Consider the following 17054-nt stretch of genomic DNA (forward strand, 5'->3'; position numbering starts at 1 on the left):
AGTCATTTTAAGAAGAACTAAAGATTGAAAATGAAACTTAATGGAGCATGTTAAAATGTAGAGCATCGTCTTCATTTGCATTACATTACACTGCATTAAATCACATTTCACTGAGACAAAGTGGATAAAAACACACTGAACTACAATACGAGTCACGTTTTCACATCTGCTGGTTAGTTTTTGAATTCATGTGAATTTACTGTGATGTATCGTTGGCAGCAACTTAAAACTAACATCTGATTTAATTTTTCCTGTATGAATATTTCTGTGAAGGACCAATATATATAAATGAGAAACTTGAGCCATTTATGCAGTAAACATCCTGAAAGTATTATTGATTTGACATTAATTAACATAAAATCTGATTTTGAAATACTTGTTTGATATTCAGAGATCAGCTGTCCTTTTGGATGGAAAAGATTTGGAAGCAGTTGTTACTTTAAATCCACTGAGATTAAAAACTGGACAGAAAGCAGGAACGACTGTCAGGAAAGAGGAGCTGATCTGGTGATCATAAACAGCAAAGAGGAACAGGTGGGTGTGTGTTTGATTTTTTATGTCTGTGTGATCTTTGATGTAACTGATCTGGTACTTTAGTCTTGATCTTTTGTCAGTCTGCTTCCTGTCCTGATGGATTTCACTTTAAATGGTTTTCAAGTCCTAAAATCAGGATCAGCTGATCAATTAGATCCATTTACTTGATTTACTTCATGAACTCATTTCAAAATGTAAATATTTTCATATTTCAGAACTTTATGGTTTTGTTTTGACTCAATTCTGCTACATTTGTTAAAAAAAGAATAATTGTTAAACATGTAGTAAAAATGTGATTTATTTACCAGAACAAAGACCAGATCAGTATGAGTGAAAAAATGTTGCTGAATGAATCATAAACATTAAAAATGATTTTCAATAACAACAAAATCAGTGAAAACTGTTTTCTGATCAAAGGAAACTACAGGAAACTAAAGTCAGTAGTTTTAATTAAATTTCAACATTTGTTTTAACAAAGACTGAAAATTATTCATTAACATTTTGTTGCTTTTGGTTTTTGCAGAATGGAAGAATTAAAAAGTTTGTTTTTCTTTCAGATATTGTTACAGTTATGTTACTACAACAGACGAGCAGAATAATGATTTTTTTTATTCTACCTTTTCTTGTCTGTCCAGGAATTTGTCAGTAAACTGAGTTCGTTGTTCTGGATCGGTCTTGAAGGGACAGGACGTGGATGGAAATGGTTGGACGGATCTCCACTGACAGAAACGTAAGAAATTCTTTACAATCTTAATTAATATCATTGTTTAGAGCCGTAAAATCTAAAACGTAGAATCTTACAATTTTCTCCTGATAAATATGAAAAATCAGGAGATAATTTTAATTTGTTTCAACAAGTATCTCTCTGAATGAACAACTTGAACTTTGTTCACTAAAAACTTCCTGCAAGCCGACTGAAAAACTACAACAAAACATGTTTACAACTGACAAAGTATTTTACTACATTTAATGGCTGAAAAGGTTTTTCTAGTGTCTGATGGTTCACAGTGAAAAGTCATGGAGGAGGACAGACTGATCAGAAATAAAACCACTAACAAGCTTAAAACCAGGAAGCAGATCAGCAGAGGAAACATTTCTGGAGGATTGAGCAGCTTTTACAGAATTTAATGAATAAATAGAGACAATGTTGGACTTTATCAAGAGTCCATAAATGATCTATAATCAGTCCAGACCCATAATCCTGTGTGTTGTCACATGTGTGTACGTTCTTTAAGATGATGAGAAAAGAAATACAGAAAACATCTGAAACTTATAAAGAGGAAATTTATCTGAATGTGGAAATAATCCTGAATTTCAGTCCAGTTAAATGTGATGTTTTATTTCTCCAACAGGTTCTGGGAAGATGGAGGGCAGGACAGTTACAACAGTTACGGAGTGTATAACAATTATGAAGGGAAATGGAAAAGAGCACATTACAGTAATACCGTTAAGTGGATCTGTGAGAAAAATTCTTCTGTCTCTCAATTATATAAATGTGTTTGCAGTGATTAAATTGTCAAATTTGACACCAAAAAATATTAAGAAAAGTTTTCTTTGCTGTAAATTTCAGATGTCGTGTGTCACTCATAATCTACATATATCGTCCCTCTGTAGTCTAATATATAGACAGAGTAGTGAAGGTGGAAGTCATCCATACAACAACAACAACATATAAACTTTGTTCCACTCATTTATTGTAAAACAAGGAAAACTGCAGCCTCTCTTTACTTTGTTTACTTGCTTGATTTATGATGTTTTTCTTGCTAAATCTACAGTCAGTATCATCTTTATTTTATCTGGCACACATGAAGGTAGCAGCTGAAGATTTTAACAAGAAGAAACATCCTCAATCTTAGTTGTTTTAATCTGGATTGTGTGAATAACTGCAGACTGATCAATGGAGGAGTACTTTCCTCCTTCTGATAAATGTAAACAGAAATGTGTTACGTTTCTTTTGCAAACAGCAGGATGTACTGGAGAATGACGTTAGTGGATGCTTCTATGGGCCACAACTAATGTCTACTTTTTACATGTAGTACAATTGTAAGGATTGTGTTTTTATACTGAGATGGAAAAAGTAAAGATACTGAGCTCTGGGCAAATGAGAATTTGTGTTCTACAAATTTAACTAAACACTGAAAAACAACATATTATGTTGGATGATACAGAAAAAAAAGTTCAACTTGTCATCCAGGCACTAATATGTGGACGTTTCTAAAAGTCCCCCAGTCACAAAACAATCTTACTTTTTGTTAAATGTTTTTATTTCTTATCAGTATTTGATCCTTTTTACTCATTCTAGACATGTTGTGTATGTTGCATTGCTAAACCTGAAATGAAATCCTATATCTTAAGCCTCTACTTCTGCAACCTCACAGACCTTGCAGTGCTTGTTTAGCTTCTATCAGAACGTCAGTGGGATTCACTGTTTTCATGAACCCTGTGAAATGTGGACTGAAGGCATGACTGGTGAAACTTGCACTGAGATCTAAACAGCTTTCAAAGAAATGTCTGTTTTCATGATTTATGATCTTTTTCAGTCAAATGAAACTTATTTTTCCAACGTGTGTGTCAGTTTCTACTTTATGTTGTTAGACAGATTTTATTGTACTGGTTAATTATCCAAGGCCATGATTATGTTTCAGTGAGGAAACATTTTAGTAAAATTGCAAAGATGTTTGATTAATTAGAAATACAGAAATAAAACTTTTACTTTTTGCTTGAAACCGTTTAACTGCACTTCAGATGTTCCTGAATGCGACAGCAAGCAGCTCAAACATTGCTGATTATTCTTTTAAAGAAGTGAAGACACAATTGTGAACATCATGTTTTATTGTCAGGAAAACAGTTTCATGCTTCTCGTGTAAAATTCTTATCAAAATAAACTGAAACGTGAAAGAAGCCTCTGATCATTATTTCACAATGTAAATATCCACTGCTGTTAAACTAAAAACTAAACATTCTGGGTTTGTTTTTATCTGTACAGTCGCATTTATGAAGCAAAGTCATTCCTACAATTCATGTTTTGGAGAGGAAACAAATGCAGGACAGAGCAAACAGTTGGAAGCCAGATGAAGGTGCAGAGAGCTTTAATACACAAAACCAAAGATGCTGACAAAGCAGCACAAAACCCGACCTCATGAACTTCTCCAAAGTGTTAAAAACTCTGATTAAAAGAAAATAATAATTTTCCATAATTCAAACACATTATTTTGATTGTCTGCTGGTAAATAGTGAGGGGTGCCAGGGTCAAAACCTGACCCTGGCAAATTTAAACCTCAACATTACAACCAGCTCTGATTCACTACAAACAACTTGACACCATAAGTAGAACATCATCCCTACAAACTGGGACTGAAGAACACAACTAAGCCAGCAGCAAACAGACAGCACACATACACACAATAATCAGTAGAAAAATGTGTTTATAAATCCAGATATTCAGGATGAAAGTGAATCTATATGAAGTGTCCTGATTAACTCCACCCCTGATTCAGTGTTTCAGGCTTTTGAAGTAGAAAGTTCTAGTGGTAGAGACTTTCTGAAACTGTGCTGAAGGAATTCTGCAGTCAAAGAGAGGTTTAGTGTTTATGTCCAAACTTTGAAAGCTGTTAGACCAGGATCTAAAGTTCTGGTCCTTGAGAGCCACTGTCCTGCAGGTTTTAGATGTTATGGCTCATTGTGTAGAACTTGCCAAGATGTTGGATCCATTTAATTTTTTATTTTTATTTTTTTTAACACTGTCCTGTCCAGCATCCTCATATTCCGAACGGTGGTCTGTGTGCCATATTTTGCTTGACAGATTTACTCTATCAAGGGAGACATGTTATATACATGGCTGCCCTTGATATTTTTATTATTTTTATTGTAATCTTATTTTCTTTAGTCTTTATATGTCAGTGCCGAACCTGACAGGGAGATAGAGGAAGAGGAAAAAAAAGGAGAAAAGGACAGGATTAAAATGTGGAAATAACAGTTGTCTATGCTGCCTAAAACACACCACAAAAAAACAATGTAGACTACCACAGTACTACATGATACATAAAGAAAAATAGGATAATGATATGAAAAAGTAAAGTAGTCATCAAACGTACCTGCAGAGAAACGTACCTACACACAAACATCAGCAACATCTAGTCAGAAGCGGATGGAGAGACGAGGACGTTGTGGGGCCATGCAACAAGGAAGAAATGTGTGCTTGCAAGGGGCCGTGATCACGCTGCACCCCGAAGCATCAGCGGGGGACGGGGGAGCCCGAGGCCCCAAAAGCCCAGCAGGTCCACAGTGCACCAAGCCCAGGACGGCCAAAGCAGACAGAGCAGTGACCCACTCAGACCAGAGCAGAGGGACCCCCAGACCAGAGTCCCCCGTCGTGATGGGGCAGGGGCACCAGGCAGCACAGGTTGACAGTGAGCAGGCCCACTGAGGGCAGGCACCTCACAGGCCCAAGGGCCAACCATTCCCCCCAGCAGAGCCCTGCCCAGGAACCCAACGGGGCCCGACCGCCCCGGGAAAAACCACCACCGACCATGCCAACCCAACCCAACACTAAGGCTAGACACCCCAGGGACAAGAACATGTCCGCAAGACATGTCTCCAGGATGAAATGACAAACTACACATTAACAATCACACTGCTAGTAACATGCAAGGTAACGGGGACATGGACGGATTGTTTTAATTTAGTTATATTTTATATATTTTATCATGATTTTTTTTTAATTATGTGTTAATGTGGTTTTAAATGTTTCTGCATTTTCTACTTTTTCTGTTCTCTAAAGCACATTGAATTGCTTTTATATGTGCAACACAAATAAAATTGACTCGCCCTGTCTGGGCCTCAAGAAGGGGAAGTCAGCAGTTCATCTGAATCATTTCCTGTGTCAGAAGCTCTTCCTTCAACTATTAAATCTACAAATCAGCCACTAACAAAGATTTGTAGATGTATTGTGTTGAAATACTGAGTAAAGTTTATTTAGTGCATTGCTCCAATCACGAAATTTGAAATTTTCAAGCAACCTTTTGTATTTATGTATTTCTACAGTCCCAGTTAGGAGTTTGGACAAATCAACTGTTTCAAAGTTAATGCTGATGTAGATCTATTTTTAAAAATGACATCATGGACTGTACTGCCACTTCCTCGATATTAATAGCAGAAAGTTGCACAACACCAAAAGAAAAGGACAAACATAGAAGTCGGATCAGTTATTTGTCAGCAAGATGTCTGCAGAACTTCACCCTGAGCCAGATCTGAGAGTTCAATACAGGACAAGGATCCATGAAGATGAAGGAGGCAGAGAGCAAAGCGAGGTGGAGATGTTAGACGATGGAGAGCAGCACTCTGATCTCGGCTTACAAAGACCTGGTAAGCAGGAAATATTGAAAATAGCTCAACATGAAGTTAAAAAACAATGTGGTACACGTTTGTGTTTTTAAATATTTAAACTTAATCAATCAACTACTTAATTCATCATCCGTTTTAGTTCCTGTAACTTCAGCCCAAACAAGGCAAACTTATACAAATCATCACTTCAAATATTCATTATTCAGTTCAGTGTAGAAAACACAGTCTCATAAAAATTCCTTAAAAAAAGAGATAATGGTTTCTCTGTGTGTTTGGATTCTGTAGAAAACAACAACCAGAAGAATCTTCAAGCTGTGAATAGAAGCCATGTTACAGTTTTCAAGGTGTTCCTGGGAGTGATGTATCTTCTGATTCTGGCTGGAGTCATAATACACTGTGAGGACTTGTATTTTTATACTTTGAATGTATAGATAGAGTTACTTAGAATAACCTCAGAGTCTGTCACCAGTCATGTACAAAGCAACAGGCGACCACCAGATGTTACAAAGACGGTAAGGAAAGCACGGACAGTTAATCCAGATGTATGATAGTGATTTTTTTTTTCTTCACAAGTTTAAATGTAATTATGGCTATTTAAAGAGAATGAGTATTTTAAATTTTTCAGACTCATTTCAGGCTAATTTACTTTAATATGTAAGTCCACAGGGGCAGGAATCAATCTGCATTTTTCACATATCCCTTTTGCTGTGTACTCAATTACCATTCAACATAGCCAGAGGGCGCTATTGGCTTATGTTGTACCGTTGAAGGAGAAGTGTGGAAGAATAAAAAAGATACAGTGAAGCTTACGAGGAAGTCTGCCTCTTGATTCGACTGCTGCTAACGTTCCACTAACTACACAAGGATACAACAAATTGGCGACAAGGATGGGATGTGTTGTAGCCCCTTCCTGCATTGTTCTCACCATCCGCCGAACAACCGCTGATTCCGTTCGACATGTGGATGAAAATGTTGAGAGGGGGCTGTTGCGAAAATAGTGGTCTGGTCCAGACCATGGTCCGGACCACTGTAATGAGTGGTCCCTGCCACTAGGAGACATTTAAATCAGTGGTAGCTACATTCTATACATTTCCGATACCAATTTAAGAAAGTTTAATTTTTTATTATTTTTCTTTTTTTTTTTTTTTTTTTACATTTTTTATGGAAGAACAAAATTCATCATAAATAAAGACATTTGGTAAAATATGAAAACTTAAGTATTAGAGTATTAGATTTTGAGTCATTGGTAGGTACCATTAAATTAATTTGTTAAAAGCGACTTTTTTTTTTTTTTTACAAGTTCTCACACAACCTTTCTCCCTATGCTTCCACTTTATGAAATAATAGAGTGATAACCATTAATAGAATACCAATATTTAAACAGAATTGATATGAAAAAGGCATTGTCTTTGTAATGGACTTTCTGGACATAAACGGAAATATTTTATCAACATTTTTCCACTAAATTTATTTTTTATTTTCCTAAAATAGAATTCATTAAGGTTTGCAAACCATTCCTGTACCCCTGCTTATTGTCTTACACAATGGTTTGCAATACTCGCTTTTGAAATCAAATTTAACAAAAATTGCCGTCTGGGAACTTCATTTTTTAAAATTGATTACTACATTGTTTAAATCTAAGATATTCCATAATTATGATCGACACATCAGACACATAGCAGATTTTAAACTTTTCTCAATGATAAAGCCCAGTCTTCCTTCCTACCTTCTGCAATCAGACTTTGCAACTCCTCTACCTCTGTTACAACTGTCTACTATTTCAGACCTGGTCTAATTCCATCAGTCACCTTTTGCACTCACCCATAACATTGCAGTTATGTATCTTTGCATACGTTGTGCTCCCACCATAACGTGGCACAAAATCAGTAGCTAGACTCTTCTCCTCTGTTGTCCGATCTACCAAACTCCATCCAATCCTCAGAGTCCTTATTCACTTTTAAAAGCAAGCTAAAGACTCAGTTGTTTAAGGAGCATTTCCACACTTAGCTTAACTCTTCTACTCAACAGAATGAGTTAGAAACATTTGTCCAGCTCTTTGGTTCAACCAAGTATAATAAGCTTGAATAAACTGTGTGCATTTATGCCCAAGTTGATATTGTTTGATGAAATCGTGATCTTGTATTAAAACAAAATGACTTACAAAAAACTATTTAAAACTAAAAAGAAAATATAAATTATATGCACTGTCTCTAGCACTACATGACAGCACCTGGGTCCAACTGGACTCACAGCAGTCTGACTACCACTTAATGATGACGTTCCATCTTGTTTGAATTCTTGTGCTGTTCTTACTCTCAAATGTAAGTCCCTTTCAATAAAAGCATCTGCTAAATGACTGTAAAAGAGAGAAGAATAATTTTAAAATGATTTTTCCTTGACTTTGGGTCTTACAGGCCATTTTATAAAGTGAAAATTTGTAAAAAAAAAAAAAAAAAAAATGTCTTTTTCATGTATGATGAATTTTGTTCTTCCTTAAAAAATGTAAAAAAAAATAATAATAAAATTAGCCTTTCTTATATTGGTATCTGAAATGTATAGTATGTAGCTACCACTAATTTAAATGTTTCCTAGTGGCAGGGACCACTCATGACAGTGGTCCGGACCATAGTCTGGACCAGACCACTATTTTCGCAACAAACCCTACTGAAAATGTTCGATAATTACCTGCTTGCTATCCGCGCGGAGGGGGCTGACTGGCCAGACAAGTGGAAACGTGCATTGCTCCTACACTGCCTGGGCACCGAAGGGCAACGTGTATTCTACACACTTCAAAATGGAGGTACATCTTATGAGTCAGCAATAACCGCATTGCACGTGCATTTCAAACCAGTAATAAACGTTGTGGTAGAGCAGCACAAGTTTAGACAAAGGCTACAAAGACCGCATGAGACTGTTGCTGAGTATGTGGGCGTGCTGCGTGAATTGGCGGTAACATGTGAGTTTGCTGGAAATACAACGAAATGATACGTGACCAACTCACTGAGCATGCTAGCTGTCCAAGAATACGTGAGAAGCTGTTGGTGCAGACAGAGGAAAATCTTATGCTGGACATGGCGGTTAAAATGGCATGTCAGGTGGAAGCGGCAATCGGGCATGCGCAGACTCTCACAATGCAGCCCCAGGCTTCCATACAAGTCCTTAAAGCAAAATCAAAATGCCCATTCAAACCCAAACCCTGGAGTAATAATTCTGCTGAGCCCACTGCAGCAGCAAAACGGGTACATGTAATACATGTTTAAGCCCAAATCAGACGAGAGTGAACAACTCAGCAACCCGCAGGAACTCAGTAACCTGCAGCAAGGTGAGGTAATGATGCTATTTGCTAACATTTTTTATACGTTGTTACACTCTAGTTAGCTGTATTTCTAGCCTCTAGCCATGTACATCTATTGCTTCATGTGGCTCATCAGCTGGGTGTTTTTAGCCTGGTTGTTACGTTTGTAGCATTTCCATCTATGGTGTTGATCGCTAACTTTCTGGTCATCATTACATGTGTGTTGCCTGCTGGTAGCAATCAGGTGAAGTAAGTGTGGGTTAATTCCTTTAGTTTGACCGTTGCTCACACACTATCAAAACAAAACAGACAACTAATTTGGTTTTACTTACAGTTTGTGGCTAAGGATCAGAAACGCAGTAGAAACAGACCCTCCTTTCAGCTAAAGCCTGTTCGCAAATCCCTCATTGTACTGGCCCTTATTCATCCAGTAGTCTTTGGTGAAGTGTCGGTCACAAATACAAACGTTGGTGCAACTTTGTGGCTGGCTCCCAAAAACAAAGTCCATCCATTGCTGTTTCCTTCCGGAATTTGAACAAATGTAACTTTCTCTCACAGTCGAAGAAGCATTTCTTGTGTGACATGTTGACACTAAAAACATAGATGTGTCCACCGTGGTGTCTTCCGCTTTACACTGAGCAGTGAAGGTGGGTTTACCTTTCTTCTCATGAATATGGACAATCTGGAGAAGAGGACCAATAACTGAGTCCCCCTTCCTGGGACGTCAATGGAACATCAAAGTAGAAAAAAGTCTATAAAACCTGTTGTTTTCAGCGTAATGGAAACTGAATAAAGAAACACACTGGAAAACTCAAATGTCCGTTTATGTGATGAAAACAGTTGCAGCTCACTTTTCTGATGAGTCAGAATCAGAATACTTTATTAATCCCTTTGGAATTCCTCAGGGAAATTGTGTTTCCAGTACAACCCATCCAAGACTAGACAATAACAACATATAACACAAACAGGATCAGGCATACTGAGGCAGCAGCCGTTTCTACAGCGTTCCTTTGTCTTAGAATTAGGAGAAAGGGGGGGGGGGGGTCCCGTCGCAGCAAGTGCAGACTCAGCTGAGCGCGTCCAATCAACTCGCCGCCCGGGAGTGGAGGGAGGAGGGAAAAGGTACAGCCCAGGCAGTGAATCACGGGGAAGTGTATCTGTAGTGGTGTACTTGAGTGTGGTGCGTGTGTGTGCGCAGTAAGTGAGCATTTGAACTTTGCCCCAGTTCTCCATCACAGTCTCTGCCGCCTGATGATAGTGGGCATCCTTGGGAGCTGATCCAGGTTAAAGTCCATTACCCGTGAGGAGGGTGGAGGGACTGAGCATCCGTCAACAAAACATTCCAGGTAGCTTTTAACCAGCCATCCAAGGCCAGTACAGGGAGCCGAATTTGATAACAGCATTTGTTTTGGTTCAGACCAGAGCTGTTTCGTCTGCCTTGAGTCTATCAGTGGTCCCACTGGCGACTCCAATCATCCGAATTGTGGGTCAATTTCCATCCAGCCAAGCAGACAACTTCTCCAAGTTGGTGACCACCTTACGTACAAGCTCAGAAATCGCAACCAGCTTGCCATCCAGAACTAGAATAGCCTCCAGTTTATGATTTAGCTCCTGCAACGCCAAAGTCTGATTGTCCATAGCTCGACACACACCGGCACAGAAATCCGGCAGCTTGCCAGTGACCGCCGACAGTGTCCGAATTTTGCGATATGCCAGGAAACCGCCCGCTCCAAACAGCAGAAACCCAGTTATCATGAATCTGAATGTATAGATGTCTTCAGCGTCCTCGACAGACAGGATCGACAGGCACATGACTTTCCACACTCCCCAGGAATCCATCACATATCCAGCCGAAAACGTTCCGCCAGGACAAGCAGGCTGCCCTACACCTGTTTTCCAGTTCGAATAAATTTGGTCGATTGCATTTAGGGACCAACTGATCAAATCCATATTCAAGATTTGAGTTTCAGAAAGAAATGCAGAGAGAGGCTCAGAGATGACAGGACAGTAGCAGGGCAGAGTGGGAGGAGGGAGGGAGAAGAAAAGCGTCTGCCTCGGTTGAGAGCCGGAAGAAGATTTAGTATTCACCACTGTAATACTGTAAAAAAAAAAAAAAAAAAAAGTAGAAATAGAATAATTGGGCCCTTTAAATAAAAAAAACAAGAAATTTTCATTAAAAATCGTCACAAAGTGCAAAGTTAATTTATAAAACCTATTTTTTGCAGAGTCCTGTTAGTCGTGCATTATGATGTCTGTTACATCAGCATTGTCACCGTCTCTCTGTCAAGTTAAGTTGTGGGTAGGGGCGTGCCAGTTCGGATGCCCGCAGTTACCAATGAAACAAGCTGTGGACACTAGTTCCTAAAAAAAGGACTGTTGTGTTCACATGTCCCGTTCCACATCCAGGTATTATTGCTTTATGGACAACTGTAAGAGAATCAGGAGGGTTTCACAAAGGGAGCAGAGGAAGCCTGAGTAAGCAACTACACTTAAGAAAACAAGCCCAAAAACATGAGACTGACAATGTTTACAAGCTATTGCACAGAAAAATAAACCCAACAAGACTTTTCAACTCTGCTCATGTTGTGCTGCATCACCGCTGTAAACAGAAAGATCACAGCTGCTGGCTGAAATGTATTAATTTAGCTTTAAACCTCTTTTGGTTCTGTACCACTGGATGCAGTTACCTGTCAGAACCAAGAAGAGAAAACAGAGGGGGAGAGAAACTGGTGCACTAAAAACATTCTTTTAAAAAGACAAACATCAAAAAATGACTGACATGTTTGCTACAGCAGAACCTTCATCAGCTGCCGTGGATGATGATGATGGTAGGAGCTGCAGTAAGCTGCACTGCTTTCACATCATTGAGGTTCTGTGCTGAGCCGTGTTGGTATTAACGTGTTACTAGTAACGTTACTGTAGCACCGTTTTTGTAACTACACTTCTAATGAATCACACTTTAAATAAAGCAACTATGGCACGTTTGTTCGTTACTAGTATCTGATTGGTTCAGCCTGGTGACAAAGAAACTGAAAAGCACAAGTGGTTGTGGTGGGCAAATTACTCCTGTTGTATCTGATTGTGTTGTTTGTTTTTCAGTATCCTGGGAAATAAGCAAACTGAACAACAGTAACAGTCAGCTGCAGGCCAAACTTACCGGTAAGAAAGATTTTATCTGAATAAACACCAATATCACACTTCATAATATTTACCTCAATATTGTCATGTGTTACATTTTTAACTATGGTTGTTTTAAAGCTACGAAAACTAACTTCAGTCAGCTGCAGAGCCGTTATGAAATCCTGAGTAAAAATCACAGCCAGTTAATGGATGAAATGAAGACGCTGAAGAACAAGACTGAAGGTGAGAGAAGACTAAAAACTAACACATAACATCACCTCTGAACATGTGACATGAATCTAGTTTTACCTTGAGAATGAACAGTTTTTCAGGGTTTTTCACCCTGTTCACATACTAGATGATAAAAAGGAAACACCTCAAAACAAGTTTCCATGTAATTTGGTCACAGATTGGAGGAACTACAACAGCAATATTAACCTGTACACAAGTTGATTATTTTCCAATAGTTTTAATCTGTCTTATTAACTTACATTTCAAATTAAAATAAAATTAAATTAAATCTATTATTTAAATTAAACTTTATTAATCGTCTTTACTTGTAAACTTTATTTATTCATCAATATTGGAATTTGTAACTAAATTTATTCAGAATCCTTCTCTTGAAAGTTGTTTTTATCATTTTAACAAGTAAAGTTGTTATAAATTTGATGATTAACATCATCTTTAACTTTTTAAAGATAAACAGAACAACGTGACAGGATAACATTTATAAAATAGGATGAGCCAGATTACGATTTAGGCAGCATGACTCCAGGAACTAACTAAACCTCACTGGTGTCGCTTTGGAAACAACTGATCGTTTTATTGATTAAAACTTGCTTTGTTGATCTAAAAACAGCACCACTTCTTTCTGCTCATGACTGATAAGATGTGAAGAATTTTATGGACCACTTCCCTTCACTTTGTTGTTAATCCTGAACATCATTAAGCTGCGGAACATTAAATTTGTAATATCTGTGTTAGAAAAGAGAAAATGGAGATGGGAAATAACAAAGATGGACCTGGTTTAATATGTTTTTATCAGAGAATCTTTGTTATAATTATGAAAAACCTGCCTCTGAAAAAGAAAAACAGTTTTGATTTAAAAGTTCAAATTAAGAAGAATAATTACTGGATGTCTGAAGATTCTCATTCATCCAGGTCATGACATCCAGTGTTGGTTGTCTCAAGTCAACTGGACTGTTTTAGTTCCTTCAGAACATTGTGCTCTTATCGAGGAAGAGCCTCCTCAGTTCTGATGGAGATAAGGGGAGATTTTACTGCAGTAACATGTGAAACCACTGGGTTGAGCTTGTTTCTGGGGAGGAGGCTACTGTCCTGTAGTAGACATCTACTTACCGTCTCTACTGCTTTCATGGCTGGCTGCATGTAAACAAAGTGGTCTCCAACAATGACTGACATGGGTCAAAGCAAAGCAGTGCAGACTTTCACTGATTACATCAACTATGTGGACAAGAACATCAAAATCACATGAAAAGATGTGAACAACAACAACAGCTGCCTTTCCTGGACTGTACTGTCCACATGATGGAGGACAGGAGCCTGCAGACTGGACAACCCTCATCCTTTAAACACAAGCTCGGAGTTCTCAGAACGCTTCAGTACCGGCCAGAAAACATCCCCACCAATGCAGAAGCCCAGGAGCAAAGAATAAACATCTCTTAGGATGATAGAACTTATGGATTGTTTCTACCTGGACTGGACCTTTATTAAAGCTGCAGCTAAATCCAGAAACAGCACCGACACAGGGAGAAAGGAAAAGAAGAAAAAGGAAAGGGAAGCGTTGTCATCCCTGATGTGGCTGGAACATCTGAGAAACTCAGGAGGATTTTTAACAAACAGCAAATAGCCATGTTTGTCAAACCCAGCCACCCCGTCACACAGAAACTGACTCATCCTAAAGACCCGACTCCACACTCTTAAAAAAGCAACCTGGTGTTGCAGGTCAGTGCAGTGAGGACTGCAATGAGCTCTATATTGAGGAAAACAATCACTCAACAGATGGATGCTCAACACAGGAGAGAAACTCATCAGATCAGGACTCAGATTTTCTCCTTCATTCATTATAAAATACAGACTTTTGAGGACCTCAGTGATAAAATCTTGGACAGAGAAGACGAGTGGTTTGAGCAGCAAGTGAAAGAGGCCATCTATGTCAAAGTAGAAAAAGCTTCAGTAAACAGAGGAGGAGGACTGAGACATCAGCTCTCCCCCACCTACAGCAGCATCTCTTCAGCCATACCAAAGACAATGAAGAGACTGACCCCCACTTAGCCTCAAGTGAAACTCCTGACAATAGTTGCTATTAATGACACCTCAGCTTGTAGACTCACTACTTCAGTAAAACTTTCTCCATCAGAACTGAAGAAGCTCTTCTGGATAAGAGCAAAATGTTTTCATGAAACTAAACCAAGTCCAGCTGACTTGACCCAACCTACGTTGGATACGATGACTGAATACTACGGCAATACTTCCTGAAAAGGAGAAACAGGGAAACAGATCATACTTCAGTGGGTTTCTGGAGTCATTTTAAGAAGAACTAAAGATTGAAAATGAAACTTAATGGAGCATGTTAAAATGTAGAGCATCGTCTTCATTTGCATTACATTACACTGCATTAAATCACATTTCACTGAGACAAAGTGGATAAAAACACACTGAACTACAATACGAGTCACGTTTTCACATCTGCTGGTTAGTTTTTGAATTCATGTGAATTTACTGTGATGTATCGTTGGCAGCAACTTAAAACTAACATCTGATTTAATTTTTCCTGTATGAATATTTCTGTGAAGGACCAATATATATAAATGAGAAACTTGAGGTATTTATGGAGTAAACATCCTGAAAGTATTATTGATTTGACATTAAATAACATAAAACCTGGTTTTGAAATACTTGTTTGATATTCAGAGATCTGCTGTCCTGATGGATGGATAAGATTTGGAAGCAGTTGTTACTTTAAATCCACTGAGAGTAAAATCTGGTCAGAAAGCAGGAAAGACTGTCAGGAAAGAGGAGCTGATCTGGTGATCATAAACAGCAAAGAGGAACAGGTGGGTGTGTGTTTGATTTTTTATGTCTGTGTGATCTTTGATGTAACTGATCTGGTACTTTAGTCTTGATCTTTTGTCAGTCTGCTTCCTGTCCTGATGGATTTCACTTTAAATGGTTTTCAAGTCCTAAAATCAGGATCAGCTGATCAATTAGATCCATTTACTTCATTTACTTCATGAACTCATTTCAAAATGTAAATATTTTCATATTTCAGAACTTTATGGTTTTGTTTTGACTCAGTTCTGCTACATTTGTTAAAAAAAGAATAATTGTTAAACATGTAGTAAAAATGTGATTTATTTACCAGAACAAAGACCAGATCAGTATGAGTGAAAAAATGTTGCTGAATGAATCATAAACATTAAAATTTATTTTCAATAACAACAAAATCAGTGAAAACTGTTTTCTGATCAAAGGAAACTACAGGAAACTAAAGTCAGTAGTTTTAATTAAATTTCAACATTTGTTTTAACAAAGACTGAAAATTATTCATTAACATTTTGTTGCTTTTGGTTTTTGCAGAATGGAAGAATTAAAAAGTTTGTTTTTCTTTCAGATATTGTTACAGTTATGTTACTACAACAGACGAGCAGAATAATGATTTTTTTTTGTTCTACATTTTCTTTGTCTGTCCAGGAATTTGTCAGTAAACTGAGTTCATGGTTCTGGATCGGTCTTGAATGGACAGAACATGAATGGAAATGGGTGGACGGATCTCCACTGACAGAAACGTAAGAAATTCTTTACAATGTTAATTAATATCACTGTTTAGAGCCGTAAAATCTAAAATGTAGAATCTTACAATATTCTCCTGATAAATATGAAAAATCAGGAGATAATTTTAATTTGTTTCAACAAGTATCTCTCTGAATGAACAACTTGAACTTTGTTCACTAAAAACTTCCTGCAAGCCGACTGAAAAACTACAACAAAACATGTTTACAACTGACAAAGTATTTTACTACATTTAATGGCTGAAAAGGTTTTTCTAGTGTCTGATGGTTCACAGTGAAAAGTCATGGAGGAGGACAGACTGATCAGAAATAAAACCACTAACAAGCTTAAAACCAGGAAGCAGATCAGCAGAGGAAACATTTCTGGAGGATTGAGCAGCTTTTACAGAATTTAATGAATAAATAGAGACAATGTTGGACTTTATCAAGAGTCCATAAATGATCTATAATCAGTCCAGACCCATAATCCTGTGTGTTGTCACATGTGTGTACGTTCTATAAGATGATGAGAAAAGAAATACAGAAAACATCTGAAACTTATAAAGAGGAAGTTTATCTGAATGTGGAAATAATCCTGAATTTCAGTCCAGTTGAATGTGATGTTTTATTTGTCCAACAGGTTCTGGGAAGATGGAGAGCAGAACAGATACAATAGTTACGGAGTGTATAACAATTATGAAGGGAAATGGAGAACAGCATATTACTCTAATACCGGTAACTGGATGTGTGAGAAAAACTCTTCTGCCTCTCAGTGATATAAATGTGTTTGCAGTGATTAAATTGTCAAATCTGACACCAAAAAAATATTAAGAAAAGTTTTCTTTGTTGTAAATTTCAGATGTCGTGTGTCACTTATAATCTACATATATCGTCCCTCTGTAGTCTAATATATAGACAGAGTAGTGAAGGTGGAAGTCATCCATACAACAACAACAACATATAAACTTTGT

General features: G+C 37.7%; 1 protein-coding gene across 1 annotated transcript in view; it reads left to right on the forward strand.

Moving 5' to 3' along the window:
- The window catches only part of LOC121656682 (C-type lectin domain family 4 member F-like), a 781688-nt gene that overhangs the window by 507170 nt on the left and 257464 nt on the right, over window positions 1-17054 (forward strand). The window contains exon 18 of the mRNA XM_042011801.1: window positions 12431-12535. Coding sequence (XP_041867735.1) covers window positions 12431-12535 — 105 coding nt within the window. The remainder of the gene's footprint in view (window positions 1-12430; window positions 12536-17054) is intronic.

The sequence above is a fragment of the Melanotaenia boesemani genome, chromosome 17 (genome assembly GCF_017639745.1).
Source record: "Melanotaenia boesemani isolate fMelBoe1 chromosome 17, fMelBoe1.pri, whole genome shotgun sequence".
Taxonomy (NCBI): Eukaryota; Metazoa; Chordata; class Actinopteri; order Atheriniformes; family Melanotaeniidae; genus Melanotaenia; species Melanotaenia boesemani.